The sequence below is a fragment of the Drosophila guanche genome, unplaced genomic scaffold, assembly GCF_900245975.1.
Source record: "Drosophila guanche unplaced genomic scaffold, DGUA_6, whole genome shotgun sequence".
NCBI lineage: Eukaryota > Metazoa > Arthropoda > Insecta > Diptera > Drosophilidae > Drosophila > Drosophila guanche.
The window spans coordinates 4615787-4635578 of NW_022995747.1; the positions used below are offsets into that span (position 1 = coordinate 4615787).

At 48.3% G+C, this 19792-nt stretch overlaps 5 protein-coding genes across 6 annotated transcripts; 3 read left to right on the plus strand and 2 right to left on the minus strand.

Moving 5' to 3' along the window:
• The first annotated feature begins 377 nt into the window (after positions 1 to 377).
• Positions 378 to 1311, plus strand: LOC117583328 (G patch domain-containing protein 4). Its single transcript, XM_034271589.1, has one exon. It carries the CDS (start codon positions 410 to 412, stop codon positions 1220 to 1222), a length of 813 nt encoding a protein of 270 aa, XP_034127480.1. The 5' UTR covers positions 378 to 409; the 3' UTR covers positions 1223 to 1311.
• On the minus strand, positions 1220 to 2468 carry LOC117583327 (probable rRNA-processing protein EBP2 homolog). Its single transcript, XM_034271588.1, has 3 exons — positions 2313 to 2468; positions 2165 to 2248; positions 1220 to 2114 (listed from the first exon to the last, which is right to left on the minus strand). Exons 1-3 carry the CDS (start codon positions 2370 to 2372, stop codon positions 1341 to 1343), a joined length of 918 nt encoding a protein of 305 aa, XP_034127479.1. The 5' UTR covers positions 2373 to 2468; the 3' UTR covers positions 1220 to 1340.
• Positions 2469 to 2823: 355 nt separating this feature from the next.
• LOC117582908 (protein zwilch) lies at positions 2824 to 5178 on the plus strand. Its single transcript, XM_034271003.1, has 5 exons — positions 2824 to 3886; positions 3944 to 4017; positions 4081 to 4567; positions 4624 to 4878; positions 4941 to 5178. Exons 1-5 carry the CDS (start codon positions 2863 to 2865, stop codon positions 5006 to 5008), a joined length of 1908 nt encoding a protein of 635 aa, XP_034126894.1. The 5' UTR covers positions 2824 to 2862; the 3' UTR covers positions 5009 to 5178.
• Positions 5179 to 5518: 340 nt separating this feature from the next.
• On the plus strand, positions 5519 to 11596 carry LOC117582907 (chaoptin). 2 transcript variants are annotated; one of them, XM_034271002.1, is made up of 15 exons: positions 5519 to 5836; positions 6159 to 6395; positions 6455 to 7168; positions 7222 to 7397; positions 7622 to 7756; positions 7851 to 8070; positions 8126 to 8735; positions 8795 to 8925; positions 8984 to 9240; positions 9300 to 9441; positions 9494 to 9852; positions 9919 to 10342; positions 10390 to 10631; positions 10696 to 10882; positions 10944 to 11596. In XM_034271002.1, exons 1-15 carry the CDS (start codon positions 5834 to 5836, stop codon positions 11043 to 11045), a joined length of 3939 nt encoding a protein of 1312 aa, XP_034126893.1. In that variant the 5' UTR covers positions 5519 to 5833; the 3' UTR covers positions 11046 to 11596. The 2 variants fall into 2 exon arrangements, with proteins under 2 accessions (XP_034126893.1, XP_034126892.1); XM_034271001.1 differs by having other exon boundaries at positions 5520 to 5836; positions 7842 to 8070.
• Positions 11597 to 12123: 527 nt separating this feature from the next.
• On the minus strand, positions 12124 to 18857 carry LOC117583277 (probable 2-oxoglutarate dehydrogenase E1 component DHKTD1 homolog, mitochondrial). Its single transcript, XM_034271505.1, has 12 exons — positions 18638 to 18857; positions 15909 to 16041; positions 15535 to 15712; positions 15235 to 15457; positions 14728 to 14889; positions 14556 to 14629; positions 13733 to 14494; positions 13251 to 13668; positions 12868 to 13191; positions 12607 to 12795; positions 12445 to 12530; positions 12124 to 12355 (listed from the first exon to the last, which is right to left on the minus strand). The coding sequence occupies exons 1-12, from the start codon at positions 18774 to 18776 to the stop codon at positions 12251 to 12253; spliced, it is 2793 nt and encodes a 930-aa protein (XP_034127396.1). The 5' UTR covers positions 18777 to 18857; the 3' UTR covers positions 12124 to 12250.
• Between the last annotated feature and the right edge of the window lie 935 nt (positions 18858 to 19792).

Here is a 19792-nt window from a genome sequence, read left to right on the forward strand (position 1 = left end):
GTAGTTGTGCTCATTTTGCTATTTTTATGTGGCCTGTACTGAGAAACCATTTCTTTTCAATTGTATTTTCAATTTCCTTAATGTAACGCAGTTAATTTTATTATTGCCACTTAATATTTATTATGAATATGTACTAAAATTAGGATTTTATCAATGGCATGAGCAAACGAAAAAGAAGCACGGAGCCGAATTGTGAAATAAAGGAGATATGAATGTGTTAAAGGAACAAAAATCGTTGTTTTATATATATTTCTCTTTGGAAAACCCAAGAAAGAAATGTGAGGGTCCTGAGTTTCCTCAGTTTGAATTTCCCCCGCGATACCGCTTAAACGCAACTCTGTGGTGAAATACTATCGTCATATCGATAGTCCGCCACGTGTTTTTGTTTTTGTTTTGCTCGCGTCATTTGATGGACTTCGCCAAGAAGATTCTCGGGAAATATGGCTGGAAGGAGGGCGAGGGTCTGGGCAAGAACAGCACTGGCATCGCGGCTCCATTGAAGGCTAGTCTCAAGTTCGACAACGCCGGCTTGGGCGTGGACCGGGCGCAGGAGTTCAACGATCATTGGTGGGAGCGGTGCTTCAACGAGGCAGCCAACAATGTGGATGTCCAGGTGCAGCAGGATGGGCAGGTCAGCACCAGTCGCAAGCAGGGCGAGGAGGCTGTCGAAATCTCGACCAAGGGATTCTCTGCGCGCAAGCTGAGGAAGGCCAAGGAGCAGCAGGCCATGTCTGGTGCGGCCACCTACGACAACTTTCTGCAGACAGCGCTGCTCACCCAGAACGGCGGAGAGGTGGAAAATGGGGAGCGCATCAAAGTGGAGGACATAGCCGTCTCCAAAGTTAGTGTCCTTACGGATGAGGAGTTGTTCAAGGCGTGCGGTGGACGAACGGCGCACAAAGGCGCTCGACATGGCCTGAAATTGAGTGGGAAACTGGCGCGAATAGAGCAGCAGGAACGTGAGATGTTGGAGCAGCTGCAAAGCAAACAAAAGTCTCGCTTGGATGAGGAAGCAGCCCAGAAGAAGAAGAAGAGGGACAAGACAGAAAAGACCCAAGAGTTGCAGGTGGAAGCTGAACAGCCACCTGTGGAGCAGCCCGACAAGTCAAAAAAGAAGAAGCGCAAGACTGAGGAACCCGAAGAAGAAGCTGAAGCTGATGCGCCAGTCAAGAGCAAAAAGAAAAAGAAGCAAAAGCACAGGCAGGAGGAGGATCAGGAATAGGTTAAATAGAATCTATTTAAGAGCACATAAATTGTATGTATTTAGTTATAATAAATCTATACACGATCTGGGAAGGCAGGTAAATCTAAGTTTGGTCAGCTAATCGTAGGCGGGGAGGTTATTTTCTGCCCTTGGCCTTGATGCGTCTCGATTTGCCCATCCGCTTGTTGACCGATGCTCCAGCCTTGGCGCCCCGCTGTCGGCGTGTGGACTTCTCTGCGTCCAAGCCAGCCGACGAGGACTTTGTGTTGCGCTTGAGACCCTTCTTCTTGCCACCAAAGCCAAACTTCTTGTTGCGCGCCTTGCGGTTTTCGGCAGTCTTCTTCTGCTTGGACTCCAGCGCTTTGGCGTCCTCGAGGAAGTCCAGGTTCTTCAGCTTGCCCTTGCGGAACTTTTTCAGCTTGTCCAACATATCCTTCTTCTCGGCCTCGCGCTGCACCTTGGTCTGCTTGGCCAGCATCTTGCCCATCTTGCGCTGCTCTCTGATCTGCTTGATGCGCTCCGACTTGGCCTGGCCCTGCTGCTTGGCCATCAGATTGGATCGCACCTTTTGCATGTGCTCGTCGCTCTTGGCCATTTCAGCAAAGTAATCATCCGGACGGCGTGTCTTGATGCCCAGCTGCTGCAGCATCGGTATACCCTCCAGCACGGCGCTCTGTGCCTGCCGATGGAACAGCATCTCGCGCTTGAAATCGTTAAGCACGGGATCCTCTTCGGGCCGCACGTATGGCAGCTTGGCGTTGCCTTTGAACACATTGGCGCGCTTCTGTTCGTGCTTCTCCAGCTGTACGGCCAGCTCTGGGGCCATGGGCGCCAGTGTGTTGACCATATCCAGACGCTCCACCCACGGCAGCGACATCTGAATGGCCTTTGTTTTGGCCAGAAGCTTTGTCTGCAAATAAATGATTAGCCAGATGCATAGAGGAGAGTGTGTGCTCTTACAGTATCATTAACTCGGTCGCGTTTTTCATTGAAGACCACATTGAGGCCGGGTTTGAGTTCGCCACGCTCGAATGCGTCTTGCAGCTAGTTCAAAAAAAAATATCTTTGTTAGCATGTTCCTGGGGGCAATCTCCATTCCGTGACTCACCTCAGCGTCGGACATGTCGTCGTATTCCGAGCCACTTTCTTCCATTTCAAAGTCGGACATGCTTAAATTAATTAGAAATCTGCTAAATTTACAAAAGAAAACAATCTACACGTGCGGCGGCAGTGTGACCGCGAGTTTGTCGCACAGATTCCAAATACTCAAAAGTATATACTGCAAAATACGGAAGAACAGATTTGCCAGCTCTACTGTTAACTCGATGTCTCTGTTAACTAACGTCACAAATCGCTAAGCTTACGTCTATCGGGGCACGCTTCGTTTTTGAACACTTTCGCTCCTGTTTCTGTCCTGTATGTTATATACTTTACGAGATATTTCAAATGAAATTGTATGGGGCAGCTACATGCTTCGAAAAGTGATCAGCACTTTATGACAACAATGAAAAATGATTGAATATTAGCAGTATATTTATGGTATATTGAAAATGAAAGGGTATATTTCGGTATATTTTCGATGGTTCGCATTTCTATCGATAAATCCGCGGTTACCCTGATTCTGTGTGTGATTTTTGTATACCCGGTATCTTTAAAAAATGTCTGCAAATCTTGCAAATATCTACGCGGAATTGATGCGCAGGTATGGCGAGGACTATACCATCACTTATGGACCGCCGCCCACGTACCTGAGCAGCATAGCAGGCGCCAGTGAAGTCGGCAAGAAGATCGTGCTCGTATTCAAAGAGGATCGCAATGCAGCGTCTAGGATCAAGACGACGCCAAAGAAATTTGTGGAGAAAAAAGAGGGATCGACGGACCTGGATTTGACTGGCAGCCCGCTGAAGGACGATTGCATTGTGGATGCCATTGCCGATCTTTCGCTGGACCTGCAACTGGTGAATTCGACTGCCTGGAAGCTGGAGGAGGAGTTTCAGCGCGGTGTGGCCGTAGACAAGGCTCGCGGCATTATCTGCAGCGAGCATTTCCAGCACGCCGATGGCGTTGGATCCGTCTGGTTTCTGTGCGACGGCAGCGACCATGGCCAGACGCAGTTGCTGCAGTACGAGTTCAACAAGACGCATTTTTCGCGCGGCATCCTCAGCTATCAGGGGGTGCTGCCCGCCTTTATGGTGACCACGCAGTCGCTGGTGCGTCAGCACTCGGCGGTCCCTACCGAAACGACCATTGAGAACAGATATCAGGTGAATCCGCACATGACACTGCGCTGCTCCTGGGCCACTTCGGCGCCGCAGCCGCTGCTGGTCAATCTGCGAGACTGCGAGGTGGCTCTCTCGCACACATTTCGCGTGGGCGATTGCAGTCCTCTGACACAGGACTTTATGAACCAGCTGCGCATCCTGGTCTTCATTCGCGAGGACATCGTTAGCTACCACAAAGACGAGCAGCAGGACGCTGGCAGGGACCCCACCTATCGCTGTGGACACGGCATCGATATGGATGAGTTACGCGAGTCGATTAACAAGACCATGACGGATGTTTCCGGCCTGATGGAGCACTACAGCAGTGGCGCTGCCGAGTTTGACATCGAGGAGGTGGTGCATCGGGCCAAGGGCAGGCGTCTCACGGATCTCACCGACAAGCTCTGGGAGCTGCTGAAATGTAAGCTAATTTCTTATGTTACATTCGAATATTACAATCATATTCTGTGTGCTTTAGGTTGTGGTTCCTACAAGGATCTGAAGATGGCCTTCAATATGCTCTTCCAGTGCGCCGCTCGCTGCAACATTGTGGTGCGTATAGCCAAATGAGCTCAGGGTTCAATCACATAATTATCATATCTCCATCTTCCAAAGAATACACCAACCAACAAGAATCGCCTGGCAGAGATCATCACAGAGCTGGCCAATCGCCGCCTGGCCATACCCTGCCTCAGTGGTGCCGAGGCACTGGAACTGCTGCTGGAAGTGGGTCTGGAGAAGGTGTACAAGGACTACGAGTTTATCTACACGGAGAGTAAAATGTGCAGCACCAATCTGCTAAAGGAGACCTCAGAGACGGCAGATGGAACGTCGCCCCAAAATGTGCCGCAGCTCCGCAAATCTCTTCACAACGCTGTCCGTGGAGATGCTACGCCAGGTGCTGGCATACGTAAGACCCTGCTACATCTCGACGCAGACAGCAGAGTTGTGGGCGACAAGTACGGGGACGAGGATGTGGCTGGGATCAAAAACAGCTACTTTGATGAGCACGAGAGCATGGAGCGTATCTCGAAACTGTTCCAAATCCATTGCACCATGGAGCATCTGCTGATGATTCACATTCACCTGAATCTGCCCAATGGTGAGCAGAGGCTCCTCAAGATAACCACAAACTCTTTCTAAATGATTCGTCTCTAGTCTACAGCGATGTCTGCTCTGAGCTGTTGAAAAAGACCCCCAAGCTGGTGGAAGCCATCGATGACCAGCTAAGCGATGTGATGGACATTCACCTGGCTGCCCATTACGTTCGCGAGCATCTAGATGGCAAGGAGCCCTACTCGCGGCACATCACAATGAAGTCGTTGAACAAATTCCGCGAACTTCAGACCACTTTTTATTTCAATTCGGAGAATATTTGCCCGCCCGAGCTGGCACAGTGCTTTCAGTGCGATGGTTGGTAGTAGATTTAAATATCATTTTGTGACGATATTTAAGTATTTTAATTTCTCTTTTAGATAAAGAACTGGTCAAGGAGCGCACCTATCATTCCTGGCTTTATCGCAAGATTCGTACACTGAAATGAGTCTTCTGTAATAATTTCCTTTGCCTTTAACCTGCAATCTTTTGTGCACGTATTGTAAATCCTAAATTAGATCCTATATTATATCCTCTATGTATACACCCCGATTCCTCTCAAAACTCAATTGTTTGCAGCTTGTTGTACACGCTACTTTTCACGCATTTCCCACACCCCGAAACCCCGAAATCATGTTAAGCGAAATCCTACAAGTTTTAAGCTGACCCAGAGGCTGCACTTCTGCATTGACTGGCCCCAGCAAAATCTTGAAAACCAAAATCCTCTTCCGCCCTTTTGGCTGGCTGGCCCTATTCGCGTATTCACTTTGCTGGCCATATTCTAAACAAGCGACCATCCATCTATCCACTAAAGTAATGCAGCAAATTAACCGAAAGCGTTGGTGTGCTGTGCCCAATGGCCAAATGCAACAAAGGCGTCTTGGCGCCGCTGAGCATTCCCGATATGTTACAATCCAATTAGCTGGGCACGCCACTTGGCCGGCCAACCTCCCACAGCCCATTGATTTGCATGTGTCAGACGTGCGTGAAACGCGCTACGGTTCGGACGTGTTTCTTGTGTCTCTCAACAGCAAGTCGAGCAGCATAGGTGCGAGCGCCCAAGGACTGAATACTCTCTGGCCAGAGGGCAGTGATAACAGCCACGCGAGTGTCCTGCGCAGGAATTAATCAATCAGTGGGAATCAGTGAGAGCAAAGCAGAGCATCAGTGGAGAGTGTGGAACCGAACCGCATGTGGGAATTGAGTGGCTGCCAAATCAAATTAAGTCTGTTCTAAATGCCAATTATCGCGAGTGCCTAATCCAATTAACAAAATGGTGTGTATGCCACAACAGGAGATCCTGTTGAAAGCAATCAAATATGGGACTCCCAGCTGCTATAACTTGATAAAAGGACATTCGATGGGATAGACCAAGCAGTAGCCTCTCAAGTGCAGTGACAGACTGTGGGCTGTGGCTTCAACTCTTTGTTGTGGCTAAAAAGGAAGCCTTAGATTTTAAATCCTTCACGCCTGAACCCTGTCTGTTGAACGATAATGAAGGGAACTGTTACTCTGGGCTTATGGAAGCCAAAGATCTTTCCTCCCTTCCTTCATTTTTAGCATATCCTTTTTCACTTGACATGTCTCTCGCGTTTTAGGGTCTCGAGTTCTTCTTTAAGTTTGGCTATGCCTTCCTAACCATAACGCTCATCATCATGATCTGGATGTCGCTGGCCCGCGCCTCGATGCTCGATCGTGAGATGCAGGAGACGCGCTATCCGCCCTGCACCTACAATGTGATGTGCACCTGCTCCAAGTCATCCACTGATCTGGGCATTGTACACTGCAAGAATGTGCCATTTCCAGCACTGCCACGAATGGTGAACCAGTCAAAGGTGAGTGCAGCAGCGACTACTCTGCTCTGCAGTGCTGAAAGTTACCATTTGGGGCATAGGTTTTCATGCTTCACATGGAGAACACGGGACTGCGTGAGATAGAGCCCTACTTCCTGCAATCGACTGGCATGTATCGGCTAAAGGTTTCGGGCAATCATCTGACAGAGATACCCGATGACGCCTTCACGGGTCTGGAGCGTTCGCTGTGGGAGCTCATACTGCCGCAGAATGATTTGGTGGAGATACCCTCAAAGGCGCTGCGGCACCTACAAAAACTGCGGCACCTGGATCTGGGCTACAATCACATAACGCACATCCACCACGACTCGTTCCGCGGGCTGGAGGACTCGCTGCAGATGTTGATCCTGCGGGAGAACTGCATCTCGATGTTGCAGACGCACAGCTTCACGGGTCTGCTCATACTGGAGACCCTAGACCTGAGTGGCAACAACCTCTTTGAGATCGATCCGAATGTGTTTGTGGACGGAATGCCGCGCCTCACGCGCCTCCTGCTCACGGACAACATTCTCTCGGAGATCCCCTACGATGCTTTGGGGCCACTTAAGAGCCTGCGCACCCTGGACATCTCCCACAATGTGATCTGGTCGCTGAGTGGCAATGAGACGTACGACATCAAGGCCAGCACCAAGTTGAATCTGGATAACCTGCATCTGGAGTACAATCATATCGAAGTGCTGCCGCCAAGCTCCTTTAAATACTTTGAGACGGTCAATCGGACTTTCTTTGATGGCAATCCCATACACACACTCAAGGTGCGTACCCAGATGACCTTTGACCCTTGCTAATCTCTGCTCCTCTCTGGCAGGAGGATGCCTTCAAACCGGCTAGGATAAGGGAGATTTACATGCGGTACTGCGGCCTTACGAACATCTCGCCACAGGCCTTTGACAGCCTCGTGAACAGCCTACAGATCCTGGATCTCTCCGGCAACAATCTGACCAAGCTGCACCACAAGCTCTTCAACAATTTCGATGTCTTGAGGTAAGTCAGGCACACCAGCAAAAGCACCCATAGACCCTCCCCTCCACAGAGAGAGACCTCTCTAATCCGATTGTCAACAGCCTCTAGGGCTTCCCCCAATGTGTGCTAAGTGTGTGACCCGTTTCCGATTCCGATTGCACACCGCAGAAGAATGTGTGGAAGAGGGAAAAGCCAGCGTAATAACCAGAACCACCTCAACCCTTTTGCTTCCTCCTCCGTAACAGGGTCATCAGCATGCGGGACAACAAAATCAAGATACAGAAACCCACCGAAACCTTCAATGCCGTGCACTACACACTGCTCAAGCTGGACCTCAGCGGGGATCGCAATGATCCCACCAATCTCCAGACCCTTCGGAAGTAAGTACACCCACGCACCGGCCTGCTCCTCCCGCACACACCCCTCCTTACCCCAGAACAACGTTTTGTATTTATTTTCAAAAAGTATGACCAGAATGCGGAACATGCGCTCGCTCTCCATCTCCCGGCTGGGCTCTTCCACCGTGGGACCCGATGACTTTAAGGACTTTGGAGTGGAGCTGGAGGATCTGCAGATCACCAGAGCCAGTCTCTCGGGCATACAATCGCATGCCTTCAAGCATGTGCGTGGTCTGAAGCGGCTGGATTTTAGTGAGAATGGAATATCGAGCATTGAGAATGATGCGTTCCATGAGGTTGGTTCTTGAAAATCCTTGGGTATCGATTGGCTAACATTTGTATCTCTTGCAGATTGGCCACTCTTTGATCTCATTGAAGATGTCGCATGGTTACTCGGGCAGTGCCTTGCCTGCAGAGCCCCTGCGTCATCTCACTTCACTGCAGGAGCTGGACTTTAGCAATAATCACATCAGCACCATGAGCGATACGAGCTTCCACTTCTTGAAGAACCTACGAATGCTGGAGCTGCACGACAACCGCATAGAACAGGTCCTCAAGGGCACCTTCCAGGGCGACATTCACACCAAATTGGAGGAGATCTCGCTGCGTTTCAATCACCTCACATCCATCTCGCAGCACACATTCTTCGATCTTGAGGCGCTCCGTAAGCTGCAGCTGGATGACAACAAAATCGACAAGATCGAACGTCGTGCCTTTATGAATCTGGATGAATTGGAGTACTTGAGTCTAAGGGGAAATAAGCTGAGCAATCTGGCGGACGAGTCCTTCCAGAATCTGCCCAAACTGGAGATCCTGGACATGGCCTTCAATCAGTTGCCAAACTTTAACTTTGACTACTTCGATCAGGTCGGCACGCTGTCCAATTTGAATGTGAATGTCAGCCACAATCAGATTAAGCAGCTGATGTACAACTCTTCATGGAGCGGCAGGAATGAACATGGTAGCATCCAAATATACCTCGGGGTGGCACTTGCTCTAAGTGTTTACTTTTCCTTGCAGGTGGCATGTACCACTCGAACATCAAGATCTTGGATCTGTCTCACAACAATGTTTCCATCATTCATCCGGGCTACTTCCGTCCCGCTGAGATCTCGCTGACACACCTCCATTTGGGCTACAACTCTCTGATGGTGGGTAGCTCTGATTCATCCCGAAAACTCGCCTTTATGTGTCATTTTTTCTTTGTAGAACACCACGCGTGATGTGTTTGGCAACATGCCCAACCTCCAGTGGCTGGATCTCAGCTATAACTGGATCCATGAGCTAGACTTTGATGCATTCAAGAACACCAAGCAGCTGCAGCTAGTCTATTTCGCCCACAACTTCCTGAGCGATATACCTCAGGATATATTCAAGCCGGTTCATGCCCTGCGCATCGTTGACTTCTCGCACAATCACCTGCGCGGACTGCCCGACAATCTCTTCTATAATGGTGGAATGGAAAAGTGAGTTGCAAGGAGAAACGCTTGACTAACTGGTGGTTACATTTTTTGTTCTTATTCAGACTCGATGTCTCGCACAACATGCTCTTGAAGATCCCATCTTCATCGCTGTCCAGCTTGGCTGCCCTGACACTCTGCGAGCTGCACTTGTCCAACAACTTCATCTCCACCATCCACAGCATGGATCTGTCCAACAAATTTAGAGTAAGAAAATCCTTTATCCACAATCGCAGCCATCTAACATCGCTCCTTGCAGTCACTTCGCTATCTGGACATCTCCTACAACTATTTGCTTCGCATCGACGATGCCGTCTTTGCCACAATGCCCAGACTGGCCGTGCTCGATCTCTCCCACAATCGTGATCTAAAAGTAATGGACAAATCTTTCATGGGCCTGGAAACATCACTGATCAAGCTGGGCATGGAGAATGTCTCCTTGAGCACAGTTCCAGAGATCCGACTGAAGTATTTGCGTGAGTTCCGACTGGGCTACAACGAGCTGCCCTCGATTCCGCAGGAGTTGGCCCATAATATGAGCAACCTGCGCATGCTGGACCTCTCCAACAATGATCTGACAAATGTACCACTGATGACACAATCACTGCCGCATCTAAGGTGCGTTTAGCCATTCAAGGGATTTTTCTATTCGACTCCTGATTGTTTCTTTAAATATTTACACAGACGCCTCATGCTTTCGGGCAATCCGATCACCTCGCTAAACAACAACAGCTTCGATGGCGTCAACGAGGACCTCGAGATGCTGGATATATCCAACTTCCGGCTGCATTACTTCGAATACGGCTGCCTCGACTCCCTGCCCCATTTGCGATCCCTCAAGCTGACGGCCTACTCCCATCTGGAGCACTTTAACATTCCCCATTTGCTGCGGCATCACTACAACATTCGGGAGCTGTGGATCGAGGCCCCACAGCCATTCACGCGCATCGTGAAGAAGGGCTCGGGTCCCACACAGGAGATGCAGACTCTACAGCTCGGCAATCCGACCGATCTGCAGCGGGAGATGGAGGGACATCTGCCCTCAAAGCTGACGAACCTCACGTTCAGTGGCCCGCAGTTTGGTAGTTTGAATGAACACATCTTAAAGGTAGTAATATACCCTATCGTTATGCCTATGCTAAATGATTATTTTAGGGCATGCGGTCTCCCTACCTCTACATGCAACTCTTCAACACCTCGCTGCAAGCACTGCCGCCGAATTTCTTCAAGCATATGGGTCGAGTGCGCAATATCTCGCTGGATATTCGCTACAAAAATCGCAACCTGAAGAAGATACCCAATCCAAATACAGGCCAGGTGCCCTATCTGCCCAACAGTGTTTTTCTGACTGACCTGAAGATGTCCCACACGGATCTCAACTGCGATTGCGATTTGGGGTAGAGTTCACACACAATTTATGTAGCCATGTTTGTCGCTATAATCTCTATCCCTTTGCTTTAGATGGGTCGAGTTTTGGCAGCGCAAGCGACGTCAGTATATTTGCTCATCGCAGACCTGGACCGACACCGTCTTCCGTACTTTCATGAACTCTCCCTGCCAGGTGTACGGACGCCACAACTGCGATGACCATGACGATGATCTGCGCGAGACGCGCTGCGAGAACAAGGGTGGTCAACAGCTCATGGAGGTAAGCAATTGATCACACTCAATGATCAATCTACTAACCGACAAACTCTACATTGAAAAAGGCACTCAAATTCGATTTGGAATGCGGCTGGGATAATGCCAATTGCCGGGAGGCTGCCTTCGTGGTGGTGGCCGTGTGCGTGGCCATGGTCTTTTGGATGTGACTTCTGCACTTTGCATATAAGACGTCCACCGACTTTTATAACATTCTAGAGCAAGTCTATGGCAGGCCGGTCATATAGATTCTTCGTTAATAGCCTGCCTGCCATATAGGGTTTAAGCGTGATGACGATGATGATGAGACTTTTGCCTCTTTTGAATCCTTTGTTAGCATTTTTCTCTCAACCTTCTCTCGACCTTCTATCCGCTTTAGGGTCCTTGGTAACGCCTTATATGTAGTACTCTCTCTCTCCACACCTAGCACTTAATACCAATCACTTTATATTACCAACAAACAACCATAGTTCACCGCAAAGCACCGCATAGATCCATCTCTCTAGCTTCTACGTCTACGTCTGTCTCTTCCACGTGTATGTATACTTTATATTTGTAGTATATTTAATCCAACTAATTTTAACCTATTTAATTACCATCCCATGACACTTTTCTGTACTTCTTTTATAAGTTGGTTCACTTCGCTGCTTAAACGATTCCAAAATGAAAGTCTGTAAAATGTTTCATAAACATATAATAAATATTTACGGTAGGTTAAGTTCGTCCTGCTCTTTCGGCTCTTGCTTCTCTGGCGTTATGTCCGGGTTTTTTGTCGTTGCGGAACTTTACACTTGCAGGACATTTGGATTATTATGGGGCCAGGGCCAGCACTTTTCTGCTCCTGCAAATTATGTACACAATCGTTGGGCAGGCACCAGGGCTGGACCAGCCAGCAACAAACAATTAAAACTTTTTGGCTTAAAGTTTTTTTTGCGTTCTCCGCCCACGCTCACTTTTCCATACGATAAATTATTGTGAAAGGCGGTGAACGTTTCTCGCTCTACTTTCTACAATTCTCCACTTGGACTGCTATGCTCTAGATGAGGATACTATGATTTTGACAACAAATTGGTAAATAGGAGAAGGACAGCTGAAAAAGAGAGTATCTGAAGGAGAGTAAGATATCTGCCTGATCCATCTCAATAATCGCTGATAAGTCCTACCGTTCACTGTCACTTTATATATTTATCTCCAAGGGTATCTAAACCTTCGTTCAGCTAACGCCAGACATCCCTTCGTGTTTTTATATATTTTTTTGGCAGTTTTATTGAGCTCAAAGTACTTTGTGATATACGGACAGGCTGTGGCAGAGCACGAGTAGCACTCGCAGGAGGTTAGGTGGTTTCTGTGGGGCAGACGGAGCATCCGGCTTCAACTAAAGTTCAAATGGGGCAGCAACAATCTCATCAACTTCCCGTTTATGCACTTTGCCGATGCCGGTGGCCGGTGTGGGTGCCTCGCAACGACCGCAGTACTGGAGCTGTATGGACGGAAGAGTGCGATTGTGTGAGTTTTTTTTGCTGCTGCTATTCAGTTTGTGTGTTTGTGGGTGTGTGGAAGACTTTTTACCTGTTGGCCAATTAAATTTTCAAAACGTGGCCGCACAAACGTCCAGGCACCCATATTACGATGCTCTTCCTGGCTCCAAACGAAGGCTGTAAATGGCAAAAGGCAGAGCATATAAGTAGTGGGGGCAGAGGAGTACGGAAAAGTTTACGATATAAAACTCACATTGCACGTGGCCGTACTGGGCGAGCTGTGCCTGCAGCTCCTGGATGGGGAATGGGCAGAGTGACTCCAGCCGCAGGATGGCCGTGTCGTAGGCTTGGCGCTTCTCCCGCTCCTCCGCCAGGGCATAGTAGTGTTTTCCACTGCACAGAATAACCTTTTGCACCTTCTCCGGCTCCACTTTAGTATCACCTAAAACGATGCAGCAGACAACAGACTGTTAATAAAGGAAACTACGCCAATATAAGGTTGACATTTACGCACCCAGAACATTGTGGAAGAGTGTGCCCGGCTGAAAGTCTTCGTGCGTGGAGGTGGCTGCCGGCAAGCGGAGCAACGTCTTGGGACCCACCACCACCAATGGCTTGCGGAAATTCCTGGCCAGCTGGCGGCGCAGAACATGATAGTACTGAGCTGGTGTGGTGGGGTTGACAATGTGCACATTGACGCTATCACCATCTGGGGATGTCTCCTTGGAGTCGCACAGTTGCAGGAAACGCTCAATGCGGCACGAACTGTGCTCGGAGGCAGCGCCATCGTAGCCATGAGGCAGGAGCATCACCAAAGCATTCGACTCCATCCATTTGGCTGTGAACAGAAACAGAGAGAGATTAAAAGGAGTAAGACATCTGATGATTATAACTCACTTTCTCCCGAAAAGATGAACGCATCGATGATGATTTGTGCTCCATTCGCAAAGTCACCGAATTGGGCCTCCCAGATGATCAGATTCTGTGGATTGTCAATGGCCATGCCATACTCGAAACCCAGCACGGCCTCCTCCGATAGGATGCTGTGTGCCAGCTCCAGTTTTCCACCATTGCCGCCCTCCATGCTGTTCAAGGGAATGAACATCTCGTTGGTCTTCTGGTCCACCAGCATCGCATGGCGGTGGGAGAAGGTGCCGCGTCCCACATCTTCACCACTGATGCGTATATTATGGCCCTGGTACATGAGGCTGCCGAGAGCCAAGGCCTCAGCGGTGGCCCAATCGATTTTCGATCCTGCCTCCAGTTTTTTCAGGCGAGCATTCACAAAGGTCTTCTGTAGATGTGGATGAATGTTCTGGAAGGAAGAAAGGGAAAGTCTTAAGGCTCGTCGATTGCTTTAATCCTTCAGGTATACTCACGAAATCTTCGGGATAGCTGACACTCTGCTGTCCTATGTAGTGCAGCAGTCCGTAATCCACACCCGTGTCCCAGTAGGTGAGCTCCTTGGACGGTGCCAACTGGAGGCCCGCCCATTGCTTCTCAAAGTAGGATGGTGGCGGCTGATAGCTGGGGGCCAAGGCCAACTCCTCTCCCAAATATTTCATGTAGGTATCCTTCATTTCCTTGGCCTGTGATTCCGATAGAACTTCCTCTTTGGCCAGCTGCTGGGCATAGAGATCCGGCACCGACTGACGCTGGTGGACAATCTGATAGACCAGGGGATTGGTGAAGGTGGGATCGTCCAGTTCGTTGTGGCCCCAGCGACGGAAGCAGTTGAGATCGATGAAGATGTCCTTGCGGAACTCACGCTGGTAGCGGAAGGCCAGGTTGCTGATGCGCGCCAAAGCCTCGGGATCGTCGCCATTGACATGGAAAACTGGCGCCTGAATGGACTTGGCCAGGTCGGAGGTGTAGGCTGTGGACCGACCGCGATCCCCGGGTGTGGTGAAGCCCACCTGGTTGTTCACAATCAAGTGGAGGCTGCCGCCCACCTCAAAGTGCGGGACATAGGCCATGTTGAGGCACTCCTGGTTGATGCCCTGGCCGGCAAAGGCCGCATCTCCGTGCAGGATTACGTTGAGCACGTGCTGGCCGAAAGGCTGATTGCCAGTGCCAAAGGCTCCTTCACCACGTGCCTGCTGCTTGGAGCGGGCCTTGCCCATGGCCACGGGATTGGCAGCCTGAATTCAGGATTCAAAGATGAAGTTACAAACTTTTGCGGCATGAGAGCTGTCGGCTTACCTCCAGATGTGAGGGATTGCGCACCATGCTGAAGTTTAGAGGTTTTCCCAGCACCTCCAGCTGCTCGGAAACATCTGCAAGAGGAAAAACGCAAAGGGATTCGGTGGTTTGAAATTGATTAAATTACGCATACGCGTAAGGGTGTGCCGTGTGGCGGAAAAGTTCCACTTACGGAAGTGACTTATGACGTCCGACATGGCCCCGATGTCCTCGCTGAACTCCGATGCGCCGCTGAGCTTGCGGAAAACTTTCGCCGGCCGCATGTTGAGGAGCGCCGCCTGCAGCGGTGTTCTGCCTCTGTGAGGCATTGCCAGCACCACGTGCTCGATATTCGCTGTTGTTGTTACGCGGTTGCATGTGGAAAGAAGGAAAAGTTTTGGGGCAAAGAAGATTAGCGTTAAGTAAGCGTGCACTGATATGTGAGCAGCCGATGGGGTGGTTGCTGGGGTTTCGATGGATGTCCAGGTGTGAGGACGTGACACGGCACGAAAGTTTTGGCACCCACACCCACAGCTATTCGATTCTCCTGTCATCTCTCTGGGCTGTCAGGCCACAAAGTTGGGAACATTGAGTAGGGTGCGCGATATTCTGTCCCGCTAATCGTGTTTTCTAAGCAGCCAACACGCCCGGGCACAGAACAAACATTCTTCCAGCTCCCACTCTAAATTCTAAGACTCACCTTGGACACTGTCGCGAAGGAGCTGCCAGAAGAAGGCCAGCATGGACTCGGCACCTTCGCCGCCGTAGCGCTTGACAGTGGGAAACTTGAGTGCCATGAAATTATCCCAGGCCTGTGACTTAATTAACAGCTCGGCGATTTCGCGACGCTGGGAGTTGGGCAGCTGGTGCTGCTGTTCCAGCGATTCGAAGTTGCTGGCCAGCCACTCGCGCTCCTCCAGATTCTGTGCAAGGATTGGAATGGCGGGGATCAGTATTCGGTCAGCGTACTCGCATAAGGATGGGGCTAAGGGGCACTTACCTCGACATAGGAGAACTCGGCGCTGACTGCACTGCCGCAGTAAATATCCTTGAGCAGCTGCTCCAGTTGGGCCACGTTCTCGGCCACCTGCGGACCACTTAAGAGGCCAGCGGTGCGCACCGTCTCCTGTGTCTGCAGTCCATAAAATGCGGGACTTAATTCTTGGAGCTCTGTCCCACTGCTCGACCGGGTCCAGCGCCAGGGCCAAGCATGGTCATAAAAGCAGAAGACAAATACACAGAGCCGGGACATCGTGTGACAATACAAAGAATGAGAAACCAGAGGGGAACAAAAAATAAAATATGACATTTGACAGAACTCCTCTCCCTCTGCTATCGTGTAGCAGGAGAAGTAGGAGAATGACCTACACCCACCTCTGGCCACTGGCCGGCGCTTTGATGCTGATGGGATTTACGGTTGCCAATTTGTGTCCGTGCTGGCGGAAGGCTTCCACCAGGCGGTATACATTGCCCTGTGCGTTCCGAGCCGCCCGCACCTCCTCGTCGACTGCGAACACATGCGTAAACAATATAAATTTCCCCCCACGTTATAAATTATTTAAAAAAGGATTCACGTGCAGTTGCGTTGCGTCCTTGCCATCGCATTGCCAACTGTGAGCGGCCTTTTGAATTTATTGGCCTTTTACTTTTATGATATTTATTCTTTTGCTTTTCACGCTTAGATTCATTTTGATGGACTCTTGGTCGGCAGGGTCTGTGTACTTTCAAATGATGTTTGCTCGGTAAATATGATGGGTGTGATATGGATGTGAATTGAGGGAGTAAGTAGGGGTGTGGGAGTGGGAATATCTTTCTAGATAGGAATCCTCGACAGCTAAATAAAGTCATTACAGCAGAGAGAAATGAGAGTTAATGGTAGAACAGAAGTTATGGCTCCCTGTAGTCACCCACGTTTACTCTTTTGCTCTTCCGATTGATAGGAAAGAGTTTTCTCCAAAGAATAACATGGATTCCGATTCTCAGCGCCGCCCCTCTTAGCGTATTTTAAATTCGTTCTATTGCTTGGGAAAACCAATCCCCAGTTACAGATGAGAAATGGCAATGGTTGTTTTTATTGGTTGCCTTCTGTTTTTTTTTGGCATTTTATTCTCTGGTTGAGCCATTGACAACTCGTTGGGTGTTTAGGTGTTTAGGTGTTTACGTGCCAAAGTGTTATCCTGCTTAGAGGATTTATGCGATGACGCATATCACTCGATTACAGGACCTTATTTGAAGCCACGAGTCGTGGGTTTACAGGACCTCTTTCCGCAGGGGCAGTCATAGGTTGCAGGACTCCTTAGGCCAAGAGGCTGGTTTGGGGGCTCATTCCCACCTTCGTGGGGTTGTCGGCAGATGGTTGTTGAATTTTCTACATCAATTTATGCAATTTCCACACAACATTTCGGTGATAAATCAATTTAATGTGGGCGAGAACCGGACAGGAGCACGACGAATGATGAATGAATATTTGCGGCGACAACATTTCAACTCGGTCGTGCAAATATTATTGGAGTGCCGCCTCAAGAGCCAAAGGATAATGGCCTGCTTGACGGATATGCAAGCAAACAAGGACGAATGACAAACATTGAGATCCATCCCGGAATCCTCACGGGGGGGCTGTGGCTGTCAAGTAAATTAAGCCGGACACAGGAACAGAAGCACTCACAGGAGCTGTGCACTGATGTCACAGCAGACATTCGGACAATGACAATGTCTTGTCTCTTGGTTCCAGTCACCAGTGAAAACAGACGGCCAACGAAGGAGTTGAATCCAGACGGAGCATTGCTGGCCAGAGTGTCGATAAGCCCTCAATTGTGTACGCAACACAGGATGCAGGACAGTCACAAAAGAGTCTCAATTTTTCGGCCACTTCTTTTGTTCATCGAGCTTTGAGCATTTTGTCCGGCCATAGAGGCACCCCGGAGCTAGCATTGAGGATGAGGCTCTATCTGTTGGGTTGAACAGCTCACTCTCTTGTCTACTCTTAATTAGTGCAGTTTGATACGGAGACCCAGGGGGCCTTTACAATCTTTAGCAGCTCTAAATATACGAATAACAGCCACAGCTCTGGCTATAAATTTTCAAGTTTATCAGATTTCACAGTGAAAACACAGTGATAAGCCAAACCACCGAAGATTATCACGGCTAGGTAACACAAGAAAAGCATAAAACAACGGAAATTGAGTGCAAAATTGGGCCACGGGGATACCTTTTTTAAAGAGTTGAAAACAGAATTTAGGGATAAAACAGTAGGTTGAAAAGATGGAACGTTATTTCCGTTTAAAACGAGTCTATTAATTTTGTCTGATTTACATTTGTAAAAGAACACTATACACCCCTGTTGCTCTTAAGACTACTGGGTACAAATATTTCAACAAAAAACACAAAAACCACCAAAGAAATATTCCACAACCCAGAGGAGTCGTATAAACGGAGGCACAGACAATAAATTACAGAGATATATTCAGCAAGTTGTGTCGAGCATGTTCGATGGTCAGCTGCAGCTGAAGCTAAATTTTGTTTGATTTCTTCTTGCAGATTTCTTGCTTTTGCGGGCAGAAATTAGTTAAAGCGAAAAACGTGATAGTCAAAAAGAAGCAGAAGAAGCAAGTAAGCCATTAAATATAGTTTGACAAGACATCAGATGTTGTTTTTTATGGTTAACGGAGCACAAGCCATATGTAAGTTGTAAACAAGAAAGTGTTCTCTAACAGGTTCGATGTGCAGCAGCCACTAAAGATTGAGTTTGAGATACAGTTTTTGTTTGACTTTTGGTTCTGGTTTTTGCGTTTACCCACAGCAATTTGTCTTTGATCTTTTATTTTCTCCCATCGTTTCTGTTCTTATTGTTTGTCTGCTCTCTCTCTTCTGTTTTTCTTGTTGTTTTGAGGTTTCTTTTCGGTCAGTGTTGTGCTCTCACTAAGGGGCAGCGGTCAAGCAAAGAGTTTTCTCTTTAGTTGATGTGTACATTTCCATTGCTCTTTTGTTTATTTGTTTTTGTTGAACGAGGTTCTCCTTATCGATGCGATGGCTATCTTCACGGATGGATGGAACTTTTATATTTGAAGTCTTGGCAACACTTGCGGGCCGGCACTGGAGATTACCTTGATAGTCGCGCTTGGGAATCGGCTTATAACCCCAGACGCCCTTTTCACTGTGATAGCCTCGCTGTGGGCGTGTCTGCGCGACGAGCAGGGCCGCGAATCTCGTCTCCGAGTGCGAAAAGCAGCGAAGCATTTTCATTGATTAAACGGGAAGCGTATCACTGGATGAGCACGAGAAGGGAAAGCCGCCGCCGGTTGCCGTTCGACTAAGAACTGAAATCGGATGGGATGTGTTGGGGAGCCCGGACCCCCACAGAGTAGTATTCCAGTGCTGATAAGCAAACTGCGAGAGTATGAAAGTGATAGTGCGTGAGAGAAATGTATGCTGATACTGAAATAGACAGAGAGGGAACGAAGAATTAAAGAGCTTTCTGTTCGATCGCTGTTATATTGTACTGTTGGTACTAGTTAACATTATGTTGCTAGCAGCTTTGTCACCAGGTGTCTCCACTAACTGTACATGTGGTGTAAAACAAATTTAAAATAGTTCACATCTTTCATGCCACGACAATGGGGCCTAAAACACGACTAACGACAGGAATTTCGAAACTTATTCTTATCAGCCACCAAAGCTGATAATGCAATACGTTTGCTGGTCATTAGTTGATAGTTTTGGTGTAAACGTAAAAGGGGCTTTTACTAACTATGAAAAATGTGTCATGAATTAAAAGTAGCTAACATTTTTAACATTTTTATTTAAGGCTACGATGGTGCTCTCTGAACTAGTTACTTTACACAACATTTTAATATAATAGATTGAGAGTATAGTTCATATTAAAAATAACTCAAAGGGAGACAAAACACATACCAATTTTCTACTCACTTGAAAACCCTCAACAACTATTTCCATTTCACATGAACATTCTGAGAAATTCTTGTTTTGAAGGAAAATTTTTGAACATTATTTTTGAAGGGTCATCCGTACAAAAATCTTTTAAAATTCCAAACTAAATTCCTCAAAAACTGTAAAGTCTATTCAGATTTCAGTCAGATAAAGAACCCTAGAATAACCATTACTTTAATTTTCCCATCCATTTTTTTATCTTTTCTTGGCCCAAATCCCTCCTACACACATTTTTTTACGTTTATGGATCTTCCTCAATGAAGACCCTGACATTTTCATGGCCTAATGAAATCAATTTAAACCTTAGACCA

What these genes read in the sequence shown, in the direction of transcription:
- LOC117583277 (XM_034271505.1), bottom strand. Translation starts at nt 18,776, where the DNA reads ATGAAAATGCTTCGCTGCTTTTCGCACTCGGAGACGAGATTCGCGGCC. An exon ending in TCCCAAGCGCGACTATCAAG is followed by an intron (nt 16,042 to 18,637) that starts GTAATCTCCAGT and finishes ATGTGTTCGCAG; the next exon opens with TCGACGAGGAGGTGCGGGCG. An exon ending in GGACGTCATAAGTCACTTCC is followed by an intron (nt 14,630 to 14,727) that starts GTAAGTGGAACT and finishes TTCCTCTTGCAG; the next exon opens with ATGTTTCCGAGCAGCTGGAG.
- LOC117583327 (XM_034271588.1), bottom strand. Translation starts at nt 2,372, where the DNA reads ATGTCCGACTTTGAAATGGAAGAAAGTGGCTCGGAATACGACGACATG. An exon ending in ACGACATGTCCGACGCTGAG is followed by an intron (nt 2,249 to 2,312) that starts GTGAGTCACGGA and finishes TTTTTGAACTAG; the next exon opens with CTGCAAGACGCATTCGAGCG. An exon ending in GCGACCGAGTTAATGATACT is followed by an intron (nt 2,115 to 2,164) that starts GTAAGAGCACAC and finishes ATTTATTTGCAG; the next exon opens with ACAAAGCTTCTGGCCAAAAC.
- LOC117582907 (XM_034271001.1), top strand. An exon ending in AACAATTTCGATGTCTTGAG is followed by an intron (nt 7,398 to 7,621) that starts GTAAGTCAGGCA and finishes CCTCCGTAACAG; the next exon opens with GGTCATCAGCATGCGGGACA. An exon ending in TGGGCTACAACTCTCTGATG is followed by an intron (nt 8,926 to 8,983) that starts GTGGGTAGCTCT and finishes TTTTCTTTGTAG; the next exon opens with AACACCACGCGTGATGTGTT.
- LOC117583328 (XM_034271589.1), top strand. Translation starts at nt 410, where the DNA reads ATGGACTTCGCCAAGAAGATTCTCGGGAAATATGGCTGGAAGGAGGGC.
- LOC117582908 (XM_034271003.1), top strand. Translation starts at nt 2,863, where the DNA reads ATGTCTGCAAATCTTGCAAATATCTACGCGGAATTGATGCGCAGGTAT. An exon ending in GCTCTGGGAGCTGCTGAAAT is followed by an intron (nt 3,887 to 3,943) that starts GTAAGCTAATTT and finishes TGTGTGCTTTAG; the next exon opens with GTTGTGGTTCCTACAAGGAT. An exon ending in ACAGTGCTTTCAGTGCGATG is followed by an intron (nt 4,879 to 4,940) that starts GTTGGTAGTAGA and finishes TTTCTCTTTTAG; the next exon opens with ATAAAGAACTGGTCAAGGAG.